This window comes from Hydra viridissima, unplaced genomic scaffold, assembly GCF_058129835.1.
Source record: "Hydra viridissima isolate aposymbiotic clone 2 unplaced genomic scaffold, HvirCarnegie_v1 scaffold_6, whole genome shotgun sequence".
In the NCBI taxonomy this organism is placed as follows: Eukaryota; Metazoa; Cnidaria; class Hydrozoa; order Anthoathecata; family Hydridae; genus Hydra; species Hydra viridissima.
Genome location: NW_028324305.1, coordinates 1,975,295 through 2,000,307, shown reverse-complemented (window position 1 = coordinate 2,000,307; position 25,013 = coordinate 1,975,295). Strand labels below are relative to the sequence as shown.

General features: G+C 31.8%; 1 protein-coding gene across 1 annotated transcript; it reads left to right on the top strand.

Annotated features, from left to right (window-relative positions):
- The first annotated feature begins 18,542 nt into the window (after nt 1-18,542).
- Nucleotides 18,543-23,064, top strand: LOC145190447 (lewis-type alpha-(1,3)-fucosyltransferase-like). Its single transcript, XM_090091876.1, has 2 exons — nt 18,543-18,637; nt 21,711-23,064. Exon 2 carries the CDS (start codon nt 21,716-21,718, stop codon nt 22,952-22,954), a length of 1,239 nt encoding a protein of 412 aa, XP_089948002.1. The 5' UTR covers nt 18,543-18,637; nt 21,711-21,715; the 3' UTR covers nt 22,955-23,064.
- Nucleotides 23,065-25,013: the final 1,949 nt, after the last annotated feature.

The following is a 25,013-nucleotide window of genomic DNA, read 5'->3' as shown; positions in this document are numbered from 1 at the left end:
TGGCATTTTACTGAATATTTAACATCTTCAGGCCTACTAAAAACTAATATCGAATTTATGCCTAAACCAAGATAGTTTATAATCGCGATTTGGAATTTTACTGAATATTTACTCTTTTCAGGCAAAATACCTGAACTACTTTGTGCCGTATGGAACCAGACGAACATTCAGTTAAAATACCTGAACCTGAACTGGTTCAGGTTCAGGCATAATACCGGAACCGAAAAAGTTCAGGTAAAAATCCTGAACCAGTTCAGGTTCAGGTATTTTACCTGAATGTTCGTCTGGTTCCATACGGCACGAAGTAGTTCAGGAATTTTGCCTGAAATTTCCGTCATTTTACCGGAACTTTTTTAAGAGTGTAATTATGACAAACAAATCAATTTAAAGACATTCATCAAAATTTATTGTTTTTAAGAAATTTAAAATACTTAATATAATTTGTGACAATTAGGTAATAAATATGTTTTGTTTGTACCTAGTTTTGCCCGAATTTTTCTTTTATTGAATGAAATAAAAATTGGTTTGTTAGCAGTTCAACTCCGTCAAAAACAGCTGATATTTTATACTGAAAACATGATTAGTTATTAGCATTTTAATAATAATTTTTAAAAGAAAAACAAAATTGAGAGTTGAACAAGATATATATTCTATTACACAATATAGAAATAGTAAAAAACATTAATTGCCTAACTGTTTATTGCCTCATTGTTGTCACTGCAAATATATGCGTTTTTATGAGTGTAACTACTACAATATGCGGATTCCAGGACATTGACAGTCTTCTCCATACTTAAGGAATTCAAGATGGTGTTGTGTTTTTAAAATGTAAAAATGTTATTAGATTTCCATCTCATTGTTAATATCATGCCGGAACCTGCAAAGAAGTATAAAACTGTATCTTTTTCGTAATTTAATCATCAGGTCCGAAGAGTTTATCATAATCCATAAATGTAAAGCACGGTTTTAGTTTGTAGTGTCCAATGGCTAGCGTGTGAATTCCGTCTTGTAAGATGTGTCTTTTGTCGTCATTAGCGCTGAGAGCGACTTTGTTGATTTCTTCGGTGTATATGTCATGTTCATGAGATCTGAAAACGTTCATGGTGGCGAGCTTTTCCATCTTATTCATTAAGCAGTCGTAATAGTCTTGATGAGTGATGTGTTTATCAACAACTTTCTTTTTAACCCCTTTGCATCTTTTCTCTTCTTTTTCATTAAAGAGCTTATAGGAGTATAGCTTAGGACGAAGTCCAACAAACTCTTTAATTTGTTTACCAGCAGCTTCATCCTTGAACTTGCCTATAACCTTTTTATTTTTAAACCCAATATCAAATCCAAAGTTTTGAACGGCAGGATGATCTTTCGCGAATTCGCTCGTGTCAAATTTAGCTTCAATATCGTTGGCAATGTCTTGATAAAAATCATCCGTTTCGATTTCGTAAAAGAGTGAGTCAGTATCGGTCATGAGTAATTTCGCGCGATCTCCGTATTTAGGTTTGATATAGTCGTAATGATGCTCAAACATGAGAATTTTGCTTATGTCTAGAACACACAATCCTAAGTAAACAGGCTTGTTGTAAAAGAGTTTTGTTCTTTTCATGTGAACCGCAGCAAGGTTTTCATCAAAAATGGTACTTCTATCATAATTAGGTTTTCTTGACAATTTTAGAACTTCTTTTCTTGTGGTGACAAGTTTAATATCAACATGTTTTAGAATATTCTCCATGGTTTTTCCAAAGACAGAGTTGTTCATAAGCTTGAAGAATTCTTTTTCAAACTCGTTTTTAGCTTTTGCTCTTAATGCGGTGTTGAGATCGATGTATTGTTTCATAAAAGGTTCTTCTTCAAAGGTGATACCACGATGAATTTTGGTAACGATCAATCCAAGTCGTTCATATAGTTTTAGGCTTTCATTGTGAATAGTATATTTTTCCTTGTTGTTTAAATTAGGAACAAGCTTTTCCACTTTTCCAATGGTTAGTCTTTCAGGAGCTAAAGGATAGTCGTTGTGTAAATCGTGTAGGCTTTCGGGATAGGTTAAATCAACTTCGAGAATACAAGGCATGGATTTCCAATTAGCGAGTTCCTCTTCAGTCATCCATCTGAATCCTCTAACAGGAAGAGGCTTACACATAGCCCATCCATATAAATTATTAGCGTCTAAGTACTGAATGAATTTCGAAGGTTGTGAAGGATCATAATCACTCATGTATTTGTTGTTAGCAGTTCCATGTCGTTTGCTGATCATGCAAATTCCACCGCGTATCCCTCTTTGAACCATGAGAAGCATATCAATATCAGACAGAAGCTCTAACTGAATTCCAGTTAGTTTCAACATGGCATCCCAAGCCAAACCGGGTGAGGTGTAATACCAAGCAGGGTCAAGCTTGTAATAGTTACGACACACGTCTCTGAAATTTTCAAAGACATCGGCAAGTATCAGCACGTCGGACATGTTGTACAGCTCGTGATAGTTTTTAAACGTTTCACATCCAAATACATTCCAAACGTTTTTTGCATGCGCATAGTCTTCACAGCTTATTTCCTCATCATTCAGTTTGGAATAGAATGCTTCAATAGGAGGTAATTGCGTTTCGGAGAACTTTTCAATCGAGTCCACCCATTCGTAAGGGTAAACGCCTTTTTTTCTTAATAAATCAAACTTTTCTCCAGAGTAATATTGAGCAACGTTTTTGCATTGGTCGTTGTTTAGATTTTTAGCTAGATCTTCTAACTTGAAACCCATGAACCTGTAGCTGTCAATAAACCTTAGCTCTTTCCATATTTCCTGAAGTTTACCCTTCTTATTAATAAATTCTCTCACTTTGATTTGTTTAGAGAAGCTGATATATTTTTCTTCATTGTTGGGTATGCAATTGAGCTTTCCACCTAATTTCTTGATGAACAAATGGCTGTCATAGCCAGACAAATTATGTAAAATGATAGGTATGAATTTTGGAAGTTTATAATCCAAGTTGCATTTGTTATGAGCAGCTCCTCGATACTTTCCAGTCAAATGACAGTGGTCTAAGACTTTATCACCGTTAAGGTCTTTTTCGCAAATATGACATAGGGTTGTAGTATTAAAATTCTTTTCATCCTCATCAGTCATGACTTTCTTTTTTATTAAATCAATCTTGTCGAAAATCTTTATAAGATCTGATTCAAGCATGGTTATAAACTTTTGAGCTACGTCATCGTCATCGCTTTCAGCTGTGTACATGACTGGTTTTCCTTTGTAAAGGCTATCGTCGAAGCATTTGATGTAATAGCAGAAGGAGCTTGGAACGTGCTTTTGGTATTTTTTAGTATGAGACTCACCATGTTGCTTAATGTCATCGAAGGGTTGGATAAAACTTTCAAAGTCAGCATATACGACGTATGGAACCCTCATACCCTTTTGATAGTTTTTAAACTGAACAGTCGTCCCTTCTTTAGGAAGTTCGATTCTTACTGAGGTGTTATCATAACAATAAGGTTGATGATGTTGAAGCTTTTCTTCCTGGTCATAGCCTTGCAAGCAATTTCTGCAATAATGTTGTTTTCTTTTACCTTTTGATGTTTGTGTAGATAATAACCGACTCAAACTTTTAATCGCGCAATAATGGTTAGTGTCTTCGTTTGAAATAAACAACAAATCAACACAGTTATTTCGATCAGCAAATTCAGATACTCGCAAAGGGTAAGGTTTTTTATTTTCATACCCAAAGACGTTAATGCTAATAGTTGGATTATTCTTTTCAAACTTGTTGATTTTATTAAGCTTGACAGGAAACTCCATTCCATCCCAATTCAGCTCTTCTGATTTTAAAATAAGATCATTGTCAATTCTTTCGTTATGCGTATTTTTTAAATTCAGCGCTCGAGTGACTGACCATTTAAAGCATTGATCGTCCTTGTTTTTCATGTTGATGATTGCATTTTTGTCTTTCAGCTCTTTAGGTAGCTCAATATAGGAAGAACCGCTAAGAGGTTCATAATCAGTAAAGTTAATATCCATCCTTAAAATCTTAGATATAGTGCAATTAGATCCTAAAGCATTGTATTTAACACTACTTTCCAAGACTTTCTCTTCCATCTCACCCATGAGTTCTTTTACATTTGTAGCTGTTAGAATAATCTCTGATCTTGATGAAAAGCTTGCTTCCCGAGTCACTTCTTCACCAGTCATGATGCTTACAGATTTCATTTTACACGTTAAAATAATTCTTACTCTGGTGTTTCTTTCCCCTTCCATGGTTTGAATGCTAGACTCTCTTACCAAATTAAAAAAGGATGCAATGTCTTGGTATCGAGAAGAAGGTGTGTAAGAAAATTGTCTCACAGAACTCTCCGCTGAATGTTCAGTCATTTTAAACTTTACTGTAAATGGTTTTGGCACAGGCTGTACTATAATTGGCACGGGTTGTTTATACTCTGTTCTTAATACAAGTGATTTGATAGACTTTATTTTTTTATCGATTTGTTCTACTGATTTGCTTACCTGATTCTTGACTACTTCAGGAACGTAGGGTTCTATCCATTCTTTAATATCATTAAACTTAGTTTTAACATAGGACGCCACACTTTTTGTAGCTGCCGTCAGACTTGAAAATAAAGGTCTTGATGCTGGAACCGGTCTAGGTGTAATAACGTTTGTTGAATCTATAACCGGTGTGTTAAGAATAGAGGGTTCATCTCTTGTTATCTGATTTTGCAAGAGAGCAGAAGGTTCGAATGAAATCAAGTCGCTAGACCTTGGTCTTAGAGCAGGCACAGGTCTTGGGGCAGGCACAGGTCTTTCAGGACTAACAACAAGCCTTACTTTTGTTGGCTTTATTGAAACTTTTGTAGGTTTTACAGAAACTTTTACAGGTGGTTGAACAAACCTAACCACTGTAGGACTATCATTAACAGGCAACGGTCTTGCCTCAGTCGTTCGTCTACGAGCTACAGGTTGAGGAGCAGGGTCATACCCAATGACAGGTCTTATGACCTCAATGAGCTCGGCTTTTTTCATTTTATAGATACCTTTGATATCACCACGACCTTTAGCCATCTCTCTTAATTCTTTTACAGCCATTTTATTTCGATCTTTTCGATCATTAACAGACTTTTGGCCAATGACAGGTTTTGTTGTTCTTATTGCTTCAACAAGCTCTTCCCTAGTCATTCTGGTATAGTCTTTTATAGCTCTTTCTTTAGCATCTCTTCTTAATGATGCCATTGATACTTTTCGATCATTAACAGTTTTACTTTCCATTTTTATTACGGAAAGATTTTTCTTTATGTCACTTTCAATTTTTCGCTCTTTGGCGGTAGTTTTTGCTTTTTGCTTTTTAGCATCAGTTTTATCACCCATTTTATTAAGGGAAATAAAATTTTTTTCGATGCATTCAATTTTTCGCTCTTTAGCAATTAATTTTTTTGAAGAATGGAGACTCATTTTTATTATACTAAGATTTTCTTTAAGTCAATTCAATTTTTTTAAATCTTGGCACACTTTCAGCATATTTTCTTCTTCGAAAAGTTTTTACCGTTTTTTAATTCTTTTCGCGGGAGAATTAAAAACTTATGAAACAAGATAATTGGCAAAAATTTCGCTTATTGAGTCGTATACATGTGCTTGACCCATTTCATCAAATCTAATCGTATACTTTCTTCCCCACTCGTCATGTGCAGTAAATTCGCATCCAGTCGCATGAATTTCTTTTTCTTCATTAAACAGATGCGCACGACCCATGGTATCAAATTCAATCACATACTTCCTCTCCATCTTTTTATTTATGCCAAGAATTTTATTTAAGTCAATTTTTTAACATGCTAAAAGTTAAAAAATCAATTTTGCTGCTTTTTACGTTTTTCAAGCTTTTCAGAATTTAAAAATTCAATCTTGATTCCATTATCCACCTTTCCATCTCGACGCTCTAAATATCTCCATCCACGTCCAGTTCCTGCCATCGCTTTGTAAAGAGACTTGTATTCAATCACCTCACCCGTTTCAATGTTGGTTACTCTCACAGTGATGGGCTTTTTCTTAACTAAACTAAGCCATTCCCATTTTGGATCAACAGGTTTTTTTTCTTTTGGAAGAAGCTTTACTTTTTTTTCTTTTGCTCTTTCTAATATCTCATCTTTACTGATCAAATTATTTTCAACCGCAAGCATCATCAACGTTATTAAATCATCTGCTGTTTTACTAACACCGTTTTCATTCAGCAAATTTTTCAAATACGATGTTGTATATCTCATTTTATTATACCAAGATTTTTTTTTAAGTCAATTCAATTTTTCCTGAAAAGACATCTTAATAAACAGCAGTCATGTTGATTCCATCTGAAACAAATTTAAGCAGTTTGTCAGAGATCACCACTGCAAAAATAACGGTATTTGCAATAGTTGAAGTTCGAAATTTAAGGTTTACCACTAATTCAGCTGTTTCCGACGTCATTCTTTCTTTTTGCTTGCTGATATCCACAAAGAACAACGGATATAATTTTATATATTCAAGCAAGCTTAACCCAGATTGACAAACAAGTTCATTTGTGCCGTAATATTTTTCATCAAAAGAGAACGCATCTGAATAAGCCATGACCACTCTCTTTTCTCCAAAATTCAAGTCGTAATTGTAATTTGGATACTTTATTCCATTAACAGTCACGTAAAAATTGCTAACATCACAATGGTCGAATAGTGACGGATTAACTGTTTGACTGGAATTTCTGTTTGTCTGAAGTCCGAACAAGATAAATCTTGGAATGCTTTTGTCAGTAACTCTTCCAAGCGACCAGGTAAATTCTGTTTGACCGGCTGGAATAAGCTGTCTTTCACATTTGTTTGATTTATAAGCCACTTGAATGGGAATTTTTTGAGCTATTAAATTCATGAAATCAGTCTTTTTCGAAATATCTAATTCAACGCGAGGCATATAAAGTCTGAATTTTTTAAGGTTGATCATTCCTGCACTAACGCTCTCCGCTCTATAAATCGCATCATCACATTCTTTCTTTGTAAAGGTGATGGTATGCCTAAACCCATAAACAACTTTGTCATAGGTTTCGCAAAATCCAAAAATGTGCTTCAACGGAATTTTAAACGAAAAAGCTCCAACGGATGTAGTGTCTGCAAACAAGTGGTCTCGTCTAACATTGAATCCTGAATTTCCAACAAGATTTGACGTATCCATATACCACATCTGTTTTAATCCATCAGCAAACTGAAATCCATAAGGATATTTCATCAATCCAAGTATGGTGGTGGCTGGACCTGGATACATCACTCGTTCCACTTGCTCTCCCGACAAGTCATAATTCACATCATTAAACAAATACAACAAAGCGTTGTTCACCAGTGCAATGTTGTCTTTAGCATCGTAAAAGGTTCCATCGCTCTTTTTCAACACTCCTTCAATAAGAATGTAAGCCTCTGATGGTACTGTTTGAATCGATTGACAGTCAATCTCAAAAGTAATCGTGCCTGAAGAATTTAAATCGAGATTGGTTGGAAGATACTCAAAAAAATCAACTTTTTCAATACCAATATCATACTCTGGGTTCTCAGTAACTCTTAATCGCTCAGTACTTATCATTTTTTATATAATAAAAAAATTATTTAATTCATTTAAATGTCTCTTATCGCAAGCCATCGCAAGTTTATAACAAGCCATCGCAACAGAATGCTATCTTCATGCTATTTTCATACCCTGTCCTATTTTCACCAGGTCTTGAATTCGAATCGCGTTCTTTTTAGACATTTTATTACTTTGAATAGATGAACCAGTCTTTAATTTCTCAATGGTCTTTTTACCTTTATCAATAGCCACATCTCTAGCAGTGGAAATGGCTGAAAGAGCTAACTCTGTCCCAGCAGATTTTGCAGCTGTAATCGCTTCTTGCCCAATTTTGCTTGTTGCAGCATTTTTAAGCAAATTCACTGTTGCTTTTGACACACTTGACGCAGCTGCTCTTTTTATGAAATTTTTAATCATATCCACAATACCACCTCCACCAACAACGTTCTTTTTCACATATCTTCTTTTGTTCACAATGAGCATTTTTTAAATAAAACAATTTTTTTAAATAATTTTATCAATAGTCTTCATTAACGATTTATATTCCTCTTTATTAATCTCTCCTTGTCTCAACAGCTCATCGCAAATAGCAACAGCCACATTTCTAGACTCTTTATTCCCAGCATGCCAAGCAGCAATACTCAATTCAAGCTTTTCCACCAACGCATTAGGATCACCTGGAAGAATAATAACACCACGACCTTTTTTACCTTTTTCAATACGCATCATTTTTTCCCAAATAGGAGCAATAAGTTGCTGATACTTTGGTCTTCTTGATGATTTCGGTTTATGCGGTTGCGAATCAGATCTTATAGCATCACTATCTATTAAAATTTTTTCATAATTTTGCAAATCTTCATCGGTATAGCTCTTTGGTATTGTTAATTCAGTCATCAGTTCCCAAAGACCTTTTGTTCCATTATACTTTTCTTCACCGACAATGATATCATTTCCATCTATTTCAACCTCCATTTTTCCAATGTACATTTTATCTGCAACTTTGTTCACTTCGAAAGGTCTTTTCTTTTTTTGATCGACTGACAGGCTTTTAATCATCTTTTCATTGCTTTCAATCAGAGGCTTGTAAAGCTTTCTCAAATCAGTCTGAAGATTAGCATCTGAAATGTTGCCGTTTCTTCTGTCATTAATTTCTTTCACAATTTCATCCCTTTTATTCATGTCTTGTATTTTAAAGAAAAGCATCTTTTTAAAATACGTGGAAAAAATACATAAATTGGTTTTACGACTACGTTGATCCTTTTTTAAACATGTTATTGAACGTTTGAATCGCATCTTCTCTTCCTTTTTGAATCAAGTTTTCTTTAGTAACTTCATCTATCCCCTTTTTGGTTTTGGTTCGTATTTCCTCCATCAAGGATTTAAATTTTTGAAGCTCATCAATAATCAATTGAAACTCTGAATCGTTTATTTTTCCATCCATCAACGCTTTGGAAATGTGCTCGCTAATCGTATTCAATTTCGACTCTGCCAACACTTTGATCTTTTCATGCTTCTCCGCTTTTAATGCTAGTTTTTTGTTGACTTGTCCTCCTACAATGGATAAAAACCCCATTCCAATAGCTACACCTTCACACGCAATCGCAACAGGGGCGGCAGCGATGGTTGATAAAAGGCTAATTCCAGTCACACCCAAAGCAATGCATAAGGTTTGCATTGTATTATCTACATTAGAAATGATCCTAAACACGCGATGATACTTTTTGCTTAGATGAACTCTTTTTGCTTTTTCACTCTCTATCTCTTTTTGTATCTCGCTTATTTTCTGAAGCCTATAAACATGTCCTTCATCTGCAGGAGCTGTTGGAAGAACTGGATAAAGTTTTTCATTCAATATTTCCATTTTTTATTAATAAAAAAAACTATTTTAAATCAATATAGTTAATCTTGCAAAGTTTTTCTCCTTTTTTAACAATCACGTCCTGTTTGCTGTTACTATTCACATCTATAATAGCATATTCTACAGACTCTGAAATAATAACTTCGTTTTTTCTATAATTCAATTGATCAGTAATTTTATTCATTAATGTTATCACTGCAATACCTTTCTCCAAATTCAGCCCAATGGATAAAGCTATCATTGTATGTGAGAGAGCAGCAAATTTAATGTCTTTCTGAGCAAAAATCTCATATTGTTCGTTAACGTTGAAATAAGGTGGATGATCTAACGTTTTCGTAGACACAATAATGTTGTTTGGTCTTCTTTCCTCCAACTCTCTAACTCTCTCTTCCAAAATTTTTAATTGCAAATCCAAACTGTGGACTTCTGCTAAGGTAACATTTCTAAAAAACTTGTGAGGAGCATGCATTTTACATATTAAAAGTAAATTTTTAGATCATTTTTGCAAACTTAACAATTCATTATTATCTACCCATGAGTTGAACGAGTCTGGATATCCCAACCATTTGACTAACGACTTGCTCTTGGTTTTGCGAATGATTTTTTCAATTCTGAATATGTCTTGATGTGTCTTTTGCATCTCCTGCTCGTAAAAGGTGCCTTGAATTTCTTCACCGTTAGCGTCAGAGATTTTATACGTGGGCGGATTCGTATACTGAACTTTTGACACTGTAAAAACCTCCTCAGTCCATCTCGGCGTATACCCCTTTTCAAAATGAGACTTCTTTTTTACGATCCTCACTTGATCACCCATGGAAAATTTTGGTTTTGCTGGTAATGTTTGATCCTTTCCATACAGACTCCACCAGACCTTATATTTATTCTTTTCATCGCTAGCTTCCACTGGTGTCATTTTGATAGAAGAGTGTTTGGTGTTGTTGTAATTCTTCACCATCTCATCTAATACGTCAATGTATTTATTGGTATTGTTGGCTGAAAAATATTTAAACATTCTCTCTTTCATCGTTCTGTTCCATCGCTCGACAACAGAACTTTTTTCCTCGTTTTCAGTGGAATACAGTTGCACACCCAACGCTCTCACATGTCTGTTGTAAAACTCTTTTCCTTTGTCTACCCACAATTTAATGCATTTTCTTTCTGTGAAAATCTTTTTTAACGCTTCAGCTACTTCAAGACCTGTTTTGCTTTTTAACGGAACAATCCATCCATACTTTGAAAACACGTCGATCACCATGAGCAAATATTTTACGCCGTTGTTGAATTTTGAAAACGATTGCATGTCCACCAAATCAGCAGCCCATATCTCATCAATCTCGTTCACAATCACTTTTCTTTTTTTAAAATGATGTATTACTGGTTTATGAAGCTCCTCTGCAAGTTGATCCGTCCATTTCAAATCACTCACACCCAATCCGAATTTAGCTTTGGCTTTGATGATAGGCTCGATGATTTTTCGCTCGCTTATTTCTTTCTGAGTAGGATTTTGTATAGAATCCATTTCTTCAAGCGTCATTCGATCTGCTAAATTTCTGTTTTGCTTGTCGTTAAAATACTTGTAAGCTAAATCGTGGTGATATGCAGCATTGTCCACTCTATCCACCGGTTTGCTCCACTCTTGATACATATCTGTGGAAGTGAGTCTTTTGTCCAAATTGGTGCCAGGTCCTGCAAAGTTCATCCCTGGAACGTGCATTTCTCCTGGAAACTTTGCCCATGGAAGCTTTATTTTTTTTGAAAAATTGTTGATCGATTCCACCAAGTCTCCTCCGCTAAGCGCATGCGAAGATGATCCTTTAGACGTATGCGAAGAAACAAACTTACATTTTGTTATCCCACAAGAGTTGCAAGTCCCTTTCAACATAGGTCTGTTGTTTTTTGTGATCTCGTTTTTCAAGTGAATGGTTTCAGTCTCTCTTCTACACTTAACGCAGTACATTTTAACATATATAAAAACTTTTTAAATATAAAATATGGAAGTGATGAAATTGTCGTGTAAAATTGGGAAAACCAAAAGAAACAACAGCAAGCTTTTACCGAGAAGCATTCGAGGAATCATCGTTGGAAAGTCTGGATACGGAAAAACAACGCTGCTACTCAATTTACTTTTAAGACCGGGATGGCTTGATTATAACTGCTTGCAAGTGTTTGGAAAATCTCTTTTCCAACCCGAATACAAAATACTCAAAAGATCCTTTGAAAATAAACTTCCTAAAAAGGATATTGTTGATTTGTTAACGGATGATGTACAAGACGAAATGGAAAAATTGAATTTAATCCATGAAGATGTTATTAACGATCTTTCAAAAAAATGTTCCAACAATGATGATATGGAATGTCAATTTTTCGAAACAGCAGACGATGTTCCAGAACCAGAAGATCTTGATTCATCTAAAAACAATTTAATGATCTTTGATGATTTGCAATTGACCAATCAAAACAAATGTGAAAAATATTATATCCGAGGAAGACATTCTAACGTCGACTGCTTTTATCTCGCTCAAAACTATTTCGAGATTCCAAGACATACCATCAGAGAAAATGCCAACTTTATTTGCCTCTTTAAACAAGACCAAAAAAGTGTTAATCACATTTATCAAGACCACGTTTCCTGCGATATGAAAATAGAAGATTTTAAAGCTTTTTGCAATCATTGCTGGAATGAACCTCACGGATTTGCTGTCATCGATCTCTCTTCTAAAAAGAACGAGGGAAAGTACAGAAGCGGATTTGACGATTTTTTATTTTTCTAAAACAATTTAAAAAATAATTCTTATTTTAAAAATGACAGGTATAATCATCGATGTAGATGGAAAATCAAGTGTTATCACCACTGATTTTTTGGATAAAATCGTTTTTGACGAAGGAAAAAGTTATGAAATGGCTTTTCTCGGTCTTGAGACTTACAACAGCATTCCAAATGTAAACAGTAAAAACAATTCTTTCAAATACAGCATGAACAATGGAGTTCATTGGGAGAACATTATCATTCCATCAGGAAGCTATGACATTAAAGACATCAATGAGTATTTGCAAAGGTCTATTTTAAGCACAATAAAATCAGCTCAACGTGGAAGTTATATTATTGCAAATAAAATTAATTACTCACCAAGCAACCTTCAAATTGGAATCAATCTTAATACTTTAAAATCAACCATTAAACTTGGCTTGAATTATTTGATTGACTTTAATGTGGAGAATAGCATCTCTTCAGTTTTAGGGTTTACTAGAAGAAAATTAAATTCCAATTCCGAATACGAGTCGGATCATATCGTTAGAATTTCAAGCATTAACACCATCAGAATCGTTAACAACGTTATCGGATCATCCTATATTAATGGAACCCAATTAAATTGCATTTACTCGTTTTATCCAAATGTTAGTCCAGGCTATAAAATCATTGAGAGACCAATGCATTTGATTTATCTTCCTGTTAAACTGTTTGAAATTTCAACAATGGTTACTCGCATCATTGATCAGAATGGAGATTTGGTTGATTTTCGTGGAGAGGATATTACAATACGATATCATATTCGAGAAGTGAAATAAATAATTTTTAATACATAAAAAAATGAGCAATTATCAAAATATCAAAATTAACATCTCGCAGAGCCAATCTGATAAAATTAAAAAAGCCATGCAAGACAAAACCGATACTAGCATTAAGCTTTCTCATCAAGACTTGAACGGTAAACATGTTCTCGCTATCACTAATGCGCAGTTGAACAAAATTAGAAAAGCGTATGAAGCTGGTAAAGGAGTCACTCTTAAATTGAGTAAAAGACAAATTGCATACAACTCGAAAATAGAAGGAGGTTTCATCGGAGCTCTTTTACCGTTACTAGGTATGATAGGCAGCACTCTTGCAACAAGAGTAGTTCCTGCTCTCGCCACTGGATTGTTAGCAGGTGTAGGCTCTTCTGCTGGCTCTGCTATGGTTGATAAAATTGCTGGGCGAGGTCTTTTTTACATGAGCAAAAATGGAAAAGGAATGAAGATAAAAACTTTAGGTGGAGAAGGATTGTTTATCACCCCATGGACTAAAAATGTTCGCGGTGATGGACTCTTCATTAAAACTGGAAAAGGTTATCAATCTGTTGGAGCTGGTTTATTACTCGGACCTAACTCACCCTTTAATAGTATACCCTTTTTAGGTGCTATTCTATGAAAATCGCTTGTTAAAAAATTCGGATAAACTTTTTAAGAAATTAAAAAAATGATCGACTTTCAATGGATTGACGTAGAAGGAATTGTTTTACCTAATGAGGCTTTAACTAACTTTCAATTGATAAAGGCTGCTAAACAGTTAAAATTGAAAAACTTTCGAGGTGTTTTTGTGAGGGATGATTTACCAAAAAAGCCAATGAAAAAAGAATGTGGAATCGTGAATACGGGAGATTCATGCACTGGTGGATTTCATTGGGTGTGTTGGTATAAAGACGGTGATAAGAAATACAGTTTTGACTCTTATGCTCAACCTCCTCTTGTAGAGCTCATTGATTATTTAAAAAGTCCGGTTTATTATAACAGCGAGAGAGTTCAGTTTGGTGATACGTCTTATTGCGGTCATTTGTGTCTTTACGTCTTGAAAAAATTGAATGAAGGTCTTGACTTTCAAGAAGTTATCAATACCTTGTGGTGACTGCTTAATGAATAAGATGGAAAAGCTCGCCACCATGAACGTTTTCAGATCTCATGAACATGACATATACACCGAAGAAATCAACAAAGTCGCTCTCAGCGCTAATGACGACAAAAGACACATCTTACAAGACGGAATTCACACGCTAGCCATTGGACACTACAAACTAAAACCGTGCTTTACATTTATGGATTATGATAAACTCTTCGGACCTGATGATTAAATTACGAAAAAGATACAGTTTTATACTTCTTTGCAGGTTCCGGCATGATATTAACAATGAGATGGAAATCTAATAACATTTTTACATTTTAAAAACACAACACCATCTTGAATTCCTTAAGTATGGAGAAGACTGTCAATGTCCTGGAATCCGCATATTGTAGTAGTAGTGTAGAACGAAATAAATCACGTATTGTTCCCTCAAAAAATCATTGCAAATATTATATAAAGGAAATCCGAAAATGCTTCTGCACATAACAGACCTTTCAAAAACATGGCACTTTTTTTTTTTTTAATAAATAGATTTCACAGGTGTTTTATAATTTGTAATTCACTTTCATTAGAAACTGAAAAAATCCAGATCTGAAACGCTTTTCATTGAAAGTTAAAACAAGTATTTAATAATAACGGGGGACTAATTAGATAAGTTTTATTACAAAATTCTGAGTGTCTAAGTCTCAAACCTTTCTCCTTAAATCTAAAAAATTCTGAAAATCGAACTTTGAAATAGATGCCCTGCAGATAAAAATTTTAACTTTCAGCAATTTGTAATTAAAAGCATGGCGCTCAAACCACTTCTCAACTAACGCATAACCAGATTTTAAAAAAAAATTTGGGGTAACAGTAACAATATATTTTTCGCAAATTAAAAATTTAGTCCACTAACTTTAGTTATTTGTAACTAACTTAACTAAAAAAACTAAATTTTGTCGACTAACTAAAAAGTTAGTCGACAAAATTTAGTTTTTTTAGTTAAGTTAGTTACAATTTTTAGTTTTTGGTCACAACGCTATTTAAAACCTTTATTTTAAACACGACTCAATATGATGTTAACAAACTCTTCAAAAAGATATTTCCTTTTATTTTGTTTCATGATTAAGAGGTATTTCATTTTTTAGTTGTTTGCTATTTTTTAAATGATTAAGAATTAAATTATTATTTTTTAAATGAATGATTTGAATCAGGAAATATTAAAGTGCTCATTATAACCATTTTTCTTCTTTTCTCAGATTTGTAATGTTTTCTATAGTCAAATTATTTCTTCTTCGTATTTTTTTTTTTTTTTTTTTTCTGATCAGTAGTCATAAACTGGCATTTGGCAGGTAAAACGTACTTTGACCTTTACACAAAATACCGCTCTAGTCGTGACTTTTCCCTCTGGTATATCTATTTGCGATAAGCTCAGAATATTCCTCATTAGCCTCAATTTAAATTGTTGAGACCAAATGAAGATGTTAAAGAGAAAAGATCGAATTTTTCATTGTCGTGGAAGCGTTTTCATGAGTCCAAATAAGCTTTCATGAGTCTTAAATTAGAAAGCAGTTATTTGATATAGAATATTTGATATATATACAATTTGATATCTCGACATTATGCATAGCTTAGAAAAGTCTCCACAAATAGTTTTTTTTGCTACTTTTGATTTGTTTTAATTTATAATTGAACAGATGCTAGACACAGCGAGTCAAGTTTGTGCTGGCTATTCAGCTACTGAAGGTTTAGCACATACTTTAAAAATGGCTCGGAAAATTTTGCTTTAACCAACTTGATATAAAAGTTAAATTTGAAGAAAAAAAAATCATTGTCTGGTGGGTAACTCTTTCTACTAAATAAAGTCTAAGTACCAATAAATATTTTGTAAAACCTATTATACGGTATCTTTTAACATAATAACGCATATTATATACTATAAAATAACGTGTTGTCAGAAATATAAAACATATCTTGTTTAAAATATCATTTTAAAGTATTTACTGTCAAAAAAACTAAATTGAGTTATAAATTAACTGTTTTTCACTCTTGCCTTTTAAACTTTTTAACTGAATCATCATTTTTTAAAATATACCATTTTGTTCTCGTACCATTTTGTCCGTAATATTTTGTCCTCTACCTTTTCTTCGGTTACCAAACTAAAAATCGATAAAAATGATCCATTACAAAAAATTGATAATTTGGAAATTCTATTTACCGTTTTTTTCCACGTGACTAATACTTTAATCTAAAGTAATGTAATTAATCTTTAGAACGACAAAAAAAAAGGTGGTTTTAATCTTCTTCGTTTCCTCTTTAAGTTCTGCCGCGCTGCTAAATCTAAAATCTTCTTCATTATCATTATTAACTCCTGAAATATTTTCAAGGCATTTTGTACTCCCCCTTAATTGTTAAAAATGTAACCTTAAAAGTAAAACAAATCACGAATTTTTAATATTGGGGAGAAAAAGTCTTTCAGTCAATAAATAGTAAGTTTATTTTCAAATAAAATGTTCAGAGGATATTTAAAAAAAGTTGTTTGGTTTTTTTTTTTAGAGTTAAGTTGTTCTGGAGAAATGCTCTGCAACACATTAGAATAAGTTGCTCTGGAGCTATGAAATGCTCCGCGACACATTAGAATAAGTTGCTCTGGAGCTATGAAATGCTCCGCGACACATTAGAATAAGTTGCTCTGGAGCTATGAAATGCTCTGCAACACATTAGAATAAGTTGCTCTGGAGCTATGATATGCTCTGCGACACATTAGAATAAGTTGCTCTGGAGCTATGAAATGCTCCGCGACGCATTAGAATAAAGACAAACCAACTTTAGTCATTCTGTGCCGTATTAAAGCACCTTGAAGTGAATGGGGAAACTACTTTACAACAGCAATATTCAAATTAAGCAGCAGTAAATTTCATTAATCAAAATGCATATCACCCCGAATGACGTTTGAAATTGATTTTACTTGTTGTTTCCCTGAGAACACAATTAAATCCGTTTAATCTGTTACTTTTGAACAACTTCCTTGATTCAAATTAGTTTTCAACTTTGTTTAAAAACCTTTTTTTTTTAAATCTTCCTTCATGGAGTTTTTTTGGCGTACAGACTTTACGCCAAAAAATTAATAAACTGTGCGGTACAGTTTATTTATTGCTATAATATTTTTACTAATTCATTAATTGTTTTAGCTTGTTTTTTGACGTTAACAACTTATTATTTATTTACGCTGATATTATTTGGTTACGTTGATACTGAACAATATATGCAACATTTTTTCTCAAAAGTTTATAGATTGCTGTAAATTTTTAGAGCTATATTTTCAACTTTACTTCCGGAAACCCGGAAAAATATTTTCCCAAAAGCTTACGTATGCCGTAAAGTATTCAACTTTTGTCATGAGTATTATGTATTGCCAGCACTAATAATTCTAAAACCTTTAAAGATTATCAAAAAGGTCACTAGAAATACTTGGTAAAAAGGTACAATTGGATTCTAATCTCATTAAATTTTTGATAGTTACTTTTTTGAAATCCGGATTAACATAAGATTTTAGAAAACTATTTTGTTGTTCTGAAATGCAATTTTAAACTGAATTCATACTTAATTCAATATTAATGGCCATTTCTCAGCGGCGGAGCAAGCATTCTAGTCAGAAGGAGGCGTCAGAAGATATTATGACACAAACTTCTTCACGGGGCCCGAACTGTTTTAAATACTAATTATACTTTACAAACTTCTGTAAAAGTAATTAGGAAAAAAGATTTTCTAAAAACATTACTTCATATTTATAATCGTCAATACGTTTTTCATCTATTGGCTTACAGAAAACATGGAAACCAAGTCTAATTTGTTTAATTTATTTTCCTTTAAGTAAAAAAATGTGTTTCAATAATATTTATAACTTCATTTTTTTAGTTTTAACCTTTTAAAAATTTAATCATATATTTATTATATACAATATTTATATATATATTTTAATGCTAAATGACTGCTAATATTTTTTATTCACACTCATTTTGAAGAGTGGATTTAAAAATTTGGCATAAAAATTTGGTTCTGTCGTTTTTTGCTAAATAAAAAAAAAATAACATACCTCTTTCTAAAGCATGATCAGAGATCTTTAAAAACTCAAGTTTTTATAGCAGGACAGGTCTGTAAACACAGGACGAGTAAAACTCAAAAAAAAAATTAAGTCAAAGCACGAGGTGTGGAAGGCTCAAAAAAAAGATTTAAGAAATCTAGGATTTAAGATTTAAGATCTGGAAATCTATTGTAACTATCTCCATGATGAAACTTAAACAAATTGGGATATTAAAAATTGTTGTTTCAAAGACCAATTATAAATTCCAAAGAAGATTAGATGTGCTATACTTTTAAAGACAATTGTTTTATTCTTATCATAAACTCTATCAATAATGATAAAAAGGTATAATTATTAGCTACAATGGATATATTTAACCGCCTTAACACTCCTCTCAGTGCCTCGTTTTTTGGTCATTGTTTAACATCTTTAAAGTACCAGTATCGTAATATCTTTCTAATTGCAATGTACAAAAATTATGCAAATATGGTAAAAAATCATTTTTAACTAAAGGTCTGAATGTTTTCTTTTTTTTTTTTTTTTTTTTTCTTTTTCTTCTTTTTTTTCTTTACATTATATGTAATAAGGTTAGAATTAATTACTGAAAATTAATTCCACTGACCTTTGCAACCATTTAGTATATTAAACTTCAAAGAGAGACAAAACTTACACTTAAACACGTTAGAGTTATTTTTTTCTAAATTTTCTGTTTTTTGGTGTATATTAGCTTTTCTCTTGTTGCTTTAATATTGGATCCATTTAAATTTGTAGTAAAAGTGTTTCAGACGATAGGGTTTCTTTAACTCAAACTCCCATTTGATTTAACAAAAAAACATAGAGGGCAAAGACGTATTTAATTATCATGACAATATTGTTCAACCTACCCACCCAACATAAGACGTCTTTAAAACGTGTTTAACTCATCTTTAAGTTGTCTAGTCATCTTAAAGTCATCTTAAAGATGTCTTTTGTTGGGTGAGTATGTTCTCTCATTTTGTTTTTAAGCAATTCACTAATTTTGTTTCTCATAAATCCATTTTGGTCATGTCTTTGAGAAATGCACATAGCTGTCTGATAATCTAACAGTTTTATAATTTTAATTGAGAATGATTAAAACTGTTAGAATGCAGTCAGAATGAAGGATTGAAACATTTTAGAAAAATGTATATCTCAGGATATTTCAAAATAAAACCATGAAAAAAGCTACGCTATCAATTTCAGTGTAGGTCTTGATGAAAATCTCTCTTTTATCTTTTTTAACTTTTACAATAAAGTAGAATTTTGATGTAACGAACCTCTGATATAATAAACGTCTTGACTTTGCGAATTGCACTTTATTTACCCTCACCTATCTCTAAGATAAACTTTTTTATAAAAAATTTTTCATTACAATTATTTCTTGATATAACGACTAATTTTTTATTTCCCTTGAGGCTCTGTATCACTTTTCTTAATGGCAGTAGACTCTACTGCCATTAAAAAAAGTGAAAAAATAATCTTAGCAAAGCAAGCAAAGAATTAGAAATAAGACTCAAAAGAGTAGAGTGCAGATAGAAGGGGCGCTGATTATTTGGTATTTGAGGATATATAGTGTTCTCAAAAGTGTATAAATATTTTTATCTCTTAATAAACTGATAATCACGTTAAAATGACGCTCTTTCATTTACCATCTTTGATTATTATTAATAAACGACAAACTCAGAAAAATGTAGTCTGAAATTCTGAGTAAAGGAATACCTGATATATTAAAAGAAGTTCAAATATAATCTCATTTTTTAGAAACTTTATTATGGTAATTCAAGTAAGCATTACTTGCTTTATTTAGAGTCAACGATAATTGTAAATTATTTTATTATTAAAATTTTCAAATCTCTAAATAGCTAATATATAATAGTTAAAAGAAATTGATAATTGAATTTGACAGGGAAAATAGAATTTAGAATTTGGTTAAATGAAAGACGTTTACTAGGTTTATGATTATCTAAGTTATAATCTTTTAATGATTTTTTTCTTTTTTATATTCTGAAACATTTTAAAAAGTTTCTGTCTTTGTTGTCGGCTTTTTTCTAAAGATGAATTTTTGTCTAATTTTATCAACTGCTGCTTAATTGATTAGATTTTCTCCGTAAATCTTTCAAAGCTCTTTTTATTATGAGTGCAAAGTTAATTTTTCCATTATAGAGTGAACATAAAAATAATTTTTCCTACGATAAGATTATTCACAATTGAGATGTTTTTTAGGACTTACGATTTCCCGATTTATTAACTGTATAAGTGGCTTTTTCTTTGCCTAAAAATTGCTATGCATTTAAATGAACATTATTTGTGCTCGTATGCATGAAGTAAAAGTTTAAATTCCTAAAGGACTTAGTTTATTTATTTAGTTTATTATCATTATCATAAATGTTTAGTTTTTACCTTCTAAAAACGTTAGATTTAGACATAAAACTTTATGCACCAGGAATTATTGTTGTTGTTATTATTATTATTATTATTATTATTATTATTATTATTATTATTATTATTATTATTATTATTATTATTATTATTATTATTATTATTATTATTATTATTATTATTATTATTATTATTATTATTATTATTATTATTATTATATCATTAGTAGTAGTAGTAGTAGTAGTAGTAGTAGTAGTAGTAGTAGTAGTAGTAGTAGTAGTAGTAGTAGTAGTAGTAGTAGTAGTAGTAGTAGTAGTAGTAGTAGTAGTAGTAGTAGTAGTAGTAGTAGTAGTAGTAGTAGTAGTAGTAGTAGTAGTAGTAGTAGTAGTAGTAGTAGTAGTAGTAGTAGTAGTAGTAGTAGTAGTAGTAGTAGTAGTAGTAGTAGTAGTAGTAGTAGTAGTAGTAGTAGTAGTAGTAGTAGTAGTAGTAGTAGTAGTAGTAGTAGTAGTAGTAGTAGTAGTAGTTTTTCTTATATTGATATATATAATATATATCTTTTCTTATATAACATTGTCAAGCAAACAAATTGTTTCATAATTTAACACCGGATAAAAATACCATCATATTTTGCATTACGTTGTCGCTTAAGAAAACAAACGAAAACAGGATATTATTTATAAGTATGTCATTAAGGATAATTACTCTTTCTTTTTTAATGTTATAACTAAGAATTAGTTTTAAAGTATTCAATTCTTTCGCTAATCTCAACCTTTTGTTAGAATGAAAGAGTTTTTTTTTTGTATTTATGACTTGTTAAGAAACTAAGCATCGGCATAAAATACTGAAATGTATTTATCTGTACATGATTGATATTATTCAGATGTGTTTATAAGTAACAATTTGTTTAGCTTGTGTATGTATGTATGTATGTATGTATGTATGTATGTATGTATGTATGTATGTATGTATGTATGTATGTATGTATGTATGTATGTATGTATGTATGTATGTATGTATGTATGTATGTATGTATGTATGTATGTATGTATGTATGTATGTATGTATGTATGTATGTATGTATGTATGTATGTATATATGTATGTATGTATGTATGTATGTATTTATGTATGTATGTGTAATATATTTGGATAGATTTAATTGAAAATGTTTATAATCAATATATTTTTAGAAACGATGGCATTACCTAGAAAGAGTAGTAAAAAGCTAAGGTATTTGGGGTATTTGATTTTACTTGCTGTATCATTTTTTATTATTTTACGATCTCTGTTCGTGAAGAAAAAAAATATTCAAGATATTGTTACAAACACTAAAATTGAACCAATTGAACCGAAACTTATTTTGATATACAATACCTTATGGGGAAGCAAACTGTGGACTGGATTAGAAACAACTGAGAAATGGAATAACTGGGGGGGACATGCATGTAAAGTGCAAAATTGTAGACTTACTTATAACAAAAAGTTGTTAAATAAAGCTGACGTAGTTTTATTCCATGCATTTGGGAGTGACATGTTATCAAGGAGAGAGTTATTGAAGATTCAAAAAGATCGGAATCCGAAATCCTACTGGATATATTTTCTTCACGAGAGCCCTCATAACGCAAAACCAGAGCCACACTTGTATGATGGGTTATTTAACTGGACTATGGGATATCGTCATGATGCTGATATTGTTGTTCCATATAACTGGGAATGGGGTACTTGGGAAGAAAGAAGCCCAGACGATAAACCTATAACGTTTAAAAATCACGCTGAAGATAAAGATAAGTTAGTATGGGGCGGAATAAGTCATTGCGGTTGCATGAGAGAGCATTACATTCACAAACTAAAAGAGTATATCAATGTTGACATATTTGGTAATTGCGCAAAAACATTCTACAAAGATAAAACTCCACCGGAGTGTCCTCGTGGGTCCTCTGAATGCAATGCAAGGATAAAGCGTTACAAGTTTTATTTAGCTTTTGAAAATTCGTTTTGTGAAGATTATGTTTCTGAAAAGTTCTCAGAGACTATTTTAGATGGACATACAGTTCCAATTGTAATGGGCGGCGCAAATTACAAAAAGATTGCATTGCCCAATTCTTATATAGATGTGAATGATTTTGATACAATTGAGGACTTAGCAAATTACATCAAATATCTTGATGAAAATGATAATGCTTACAACAAGCATTTTGAGTACAAGAAAAGTTGGAAACTCGGTAAGCCACGTGCTTGGAGTTGCAAAATATGCGAAATGATCAATTCTATAGATTTAAAACCTAAGACTTATGAAGCACTTGGGGACTGGTATTCAGTTAAAAATACATGCGGAACACGACTTAAAAAACTGAGAGAAATTATGCATAGATCCGGAGTACCTCATCCTTATACTGATGAATATTATTGGTACGATTATGAAGCAGCTTCTTAATTTTAGAAAAATAAAATAATAAATTTATTTATACATTATTTAAATTCATTCATATTTAACTTTTTTTAACTAATTGTTAAAAAAAATTTTAAAAATTAAAAAAAAAAAAGTAAATATTTTTACTTTATCATATCAGCTGTTGTCGTTTTAGTTGATGATGATGTCGGAAGGTTCGGATAGTAATTTGCTTGACCTTGCAAATAGACCCGAATCTTAATGTAATAGTTAATGATTCAGGAGATGGGGAGGGGTATGCTTAATAATCGTGTTATTTAAACTTTTAAATTGTTTCGAAGATTGCATGAAATTAAAAAAAACAAAGCTGTTTAGATCATAAAACAAAAATAATAAAAAATCAGAGCTAAAACAAATTTACAAAAGTTAAATAGTAAATAAAATGATTCAAAAGGGAGCGAAACACACTTGAAGTCTTTGAGGGAAAAACATTACGTTTGACAATGACGAATAACGAACAAACAAAAAATCAACGTTTGTCGAAAGAAGACAAAAAAACTATGTGCTCCAATAGTTGTGTAGAGAGTACATGTGCTCCTATAGTTGTGTGGAGAGAACATGGGTGGGAAAAAATATCTCTGACATTAAACAACAAAATCTTTCGTTAGGACAGTTTTACTTGTCTCAAGTCTTTTTTCTTTCTTTTTGTCTTCGTCATTTCCGGTGCTAAACTTAACGTTGATTAAAATGACATCAGAAATATCAAAAAAATTTATTTTATTTGCATTTAGGTATCATAAAAATATATAGATAAATATACATATAAATATACTGATAAATACTGAGAACTTGTTGTAAATAAAAAAACGATTATCTATCTTTTATCGTCGAGTAGGGGAAAAGGGTACCCCATTGGATTCAAAACTGGTCGAAAACGCACCTTGAATTTTGATGCTTTAGTTTTAATAGGTTAATTAAAAATGGTTAGAGGGGCAGGATATAGATTAGAAATTCTAATCATATATAGGGCAGTTTTTTAACTGATGACGCTTTATTTCTCCCTTTAGATTTTTCTGCTTTTCTTTAAAAAAGTAATTTACAAGATGTATTTGAATTACTATTAGCAATTTAAATTACCATATTGTAGCAAGACTGTTAATTAAAAAAATGTCATAATAACTTGATGTTCAGAACGTGTAAAATTGATTATAATCCCTGGATTACATCTATTTTGATTTTGATTATAGTGTATATCAATGTTGTTGACACAAATCAAATAAAATACATGTTTCCTCACAGTTCGCAGTTCCCAAAACGCTTAGTGCTTCTTGGATGTCATTTTGAAGTTTTTAAAAGGCATCGGACAAAAAACTGGGACACTTTAAATAGAAATATATAAATATATACTTTCATATTTATTAAAAGATATTATGTGGTTAAACAACTGGACAACACGCGAACCAACAGAAAGACTTCAATAAAATTTCTAAAGAACGTAGCAAAAATAAAAAGCAGCTGAAATACGTCAAACATTAAAGCTGATAAATTGCAGACTTAAAATTACGAAGTTAACTATCAAGTCGTCGGTCAAGATGCGACACACCCACTAAAACTTACCAGTTTTGCAGTGTAAAAAACTGCCATCCCATAATAATTTTAGGAATCATTAAACCATGATTAAGGTGTCTTGATGGTGAAAACTGATGATGATACTATGGTGCATTCTCCTAATCGTTACTTTTTATATATCATTTACTGTAGTTTACAATAATATGTAAAAAATACTATACACTTCTAACTAAAAATGTACATTTTTTAATTACAAGTTATTATGTTTAGCTCAGCAGTCTATTATAAGAAAACATATTTTCGATGTAAAAATTAACCAGTTGCTCAATAAATTTCAACAAATTTGTTGAAAATTATTGAGCAACTGGTTAATTTTTTAAAAGTGCTTCAATATCTAAGATTTATCTAAAAATTTTCTAAACTAAAAATTAACTCGGGTTTTTGACTCTTAATATTTAACTTTTTGATTAATTTTGTACAATATTGATTACATATTTCGGCACTGGTTTTTAAACTGTCAAAGTCATGATTAATC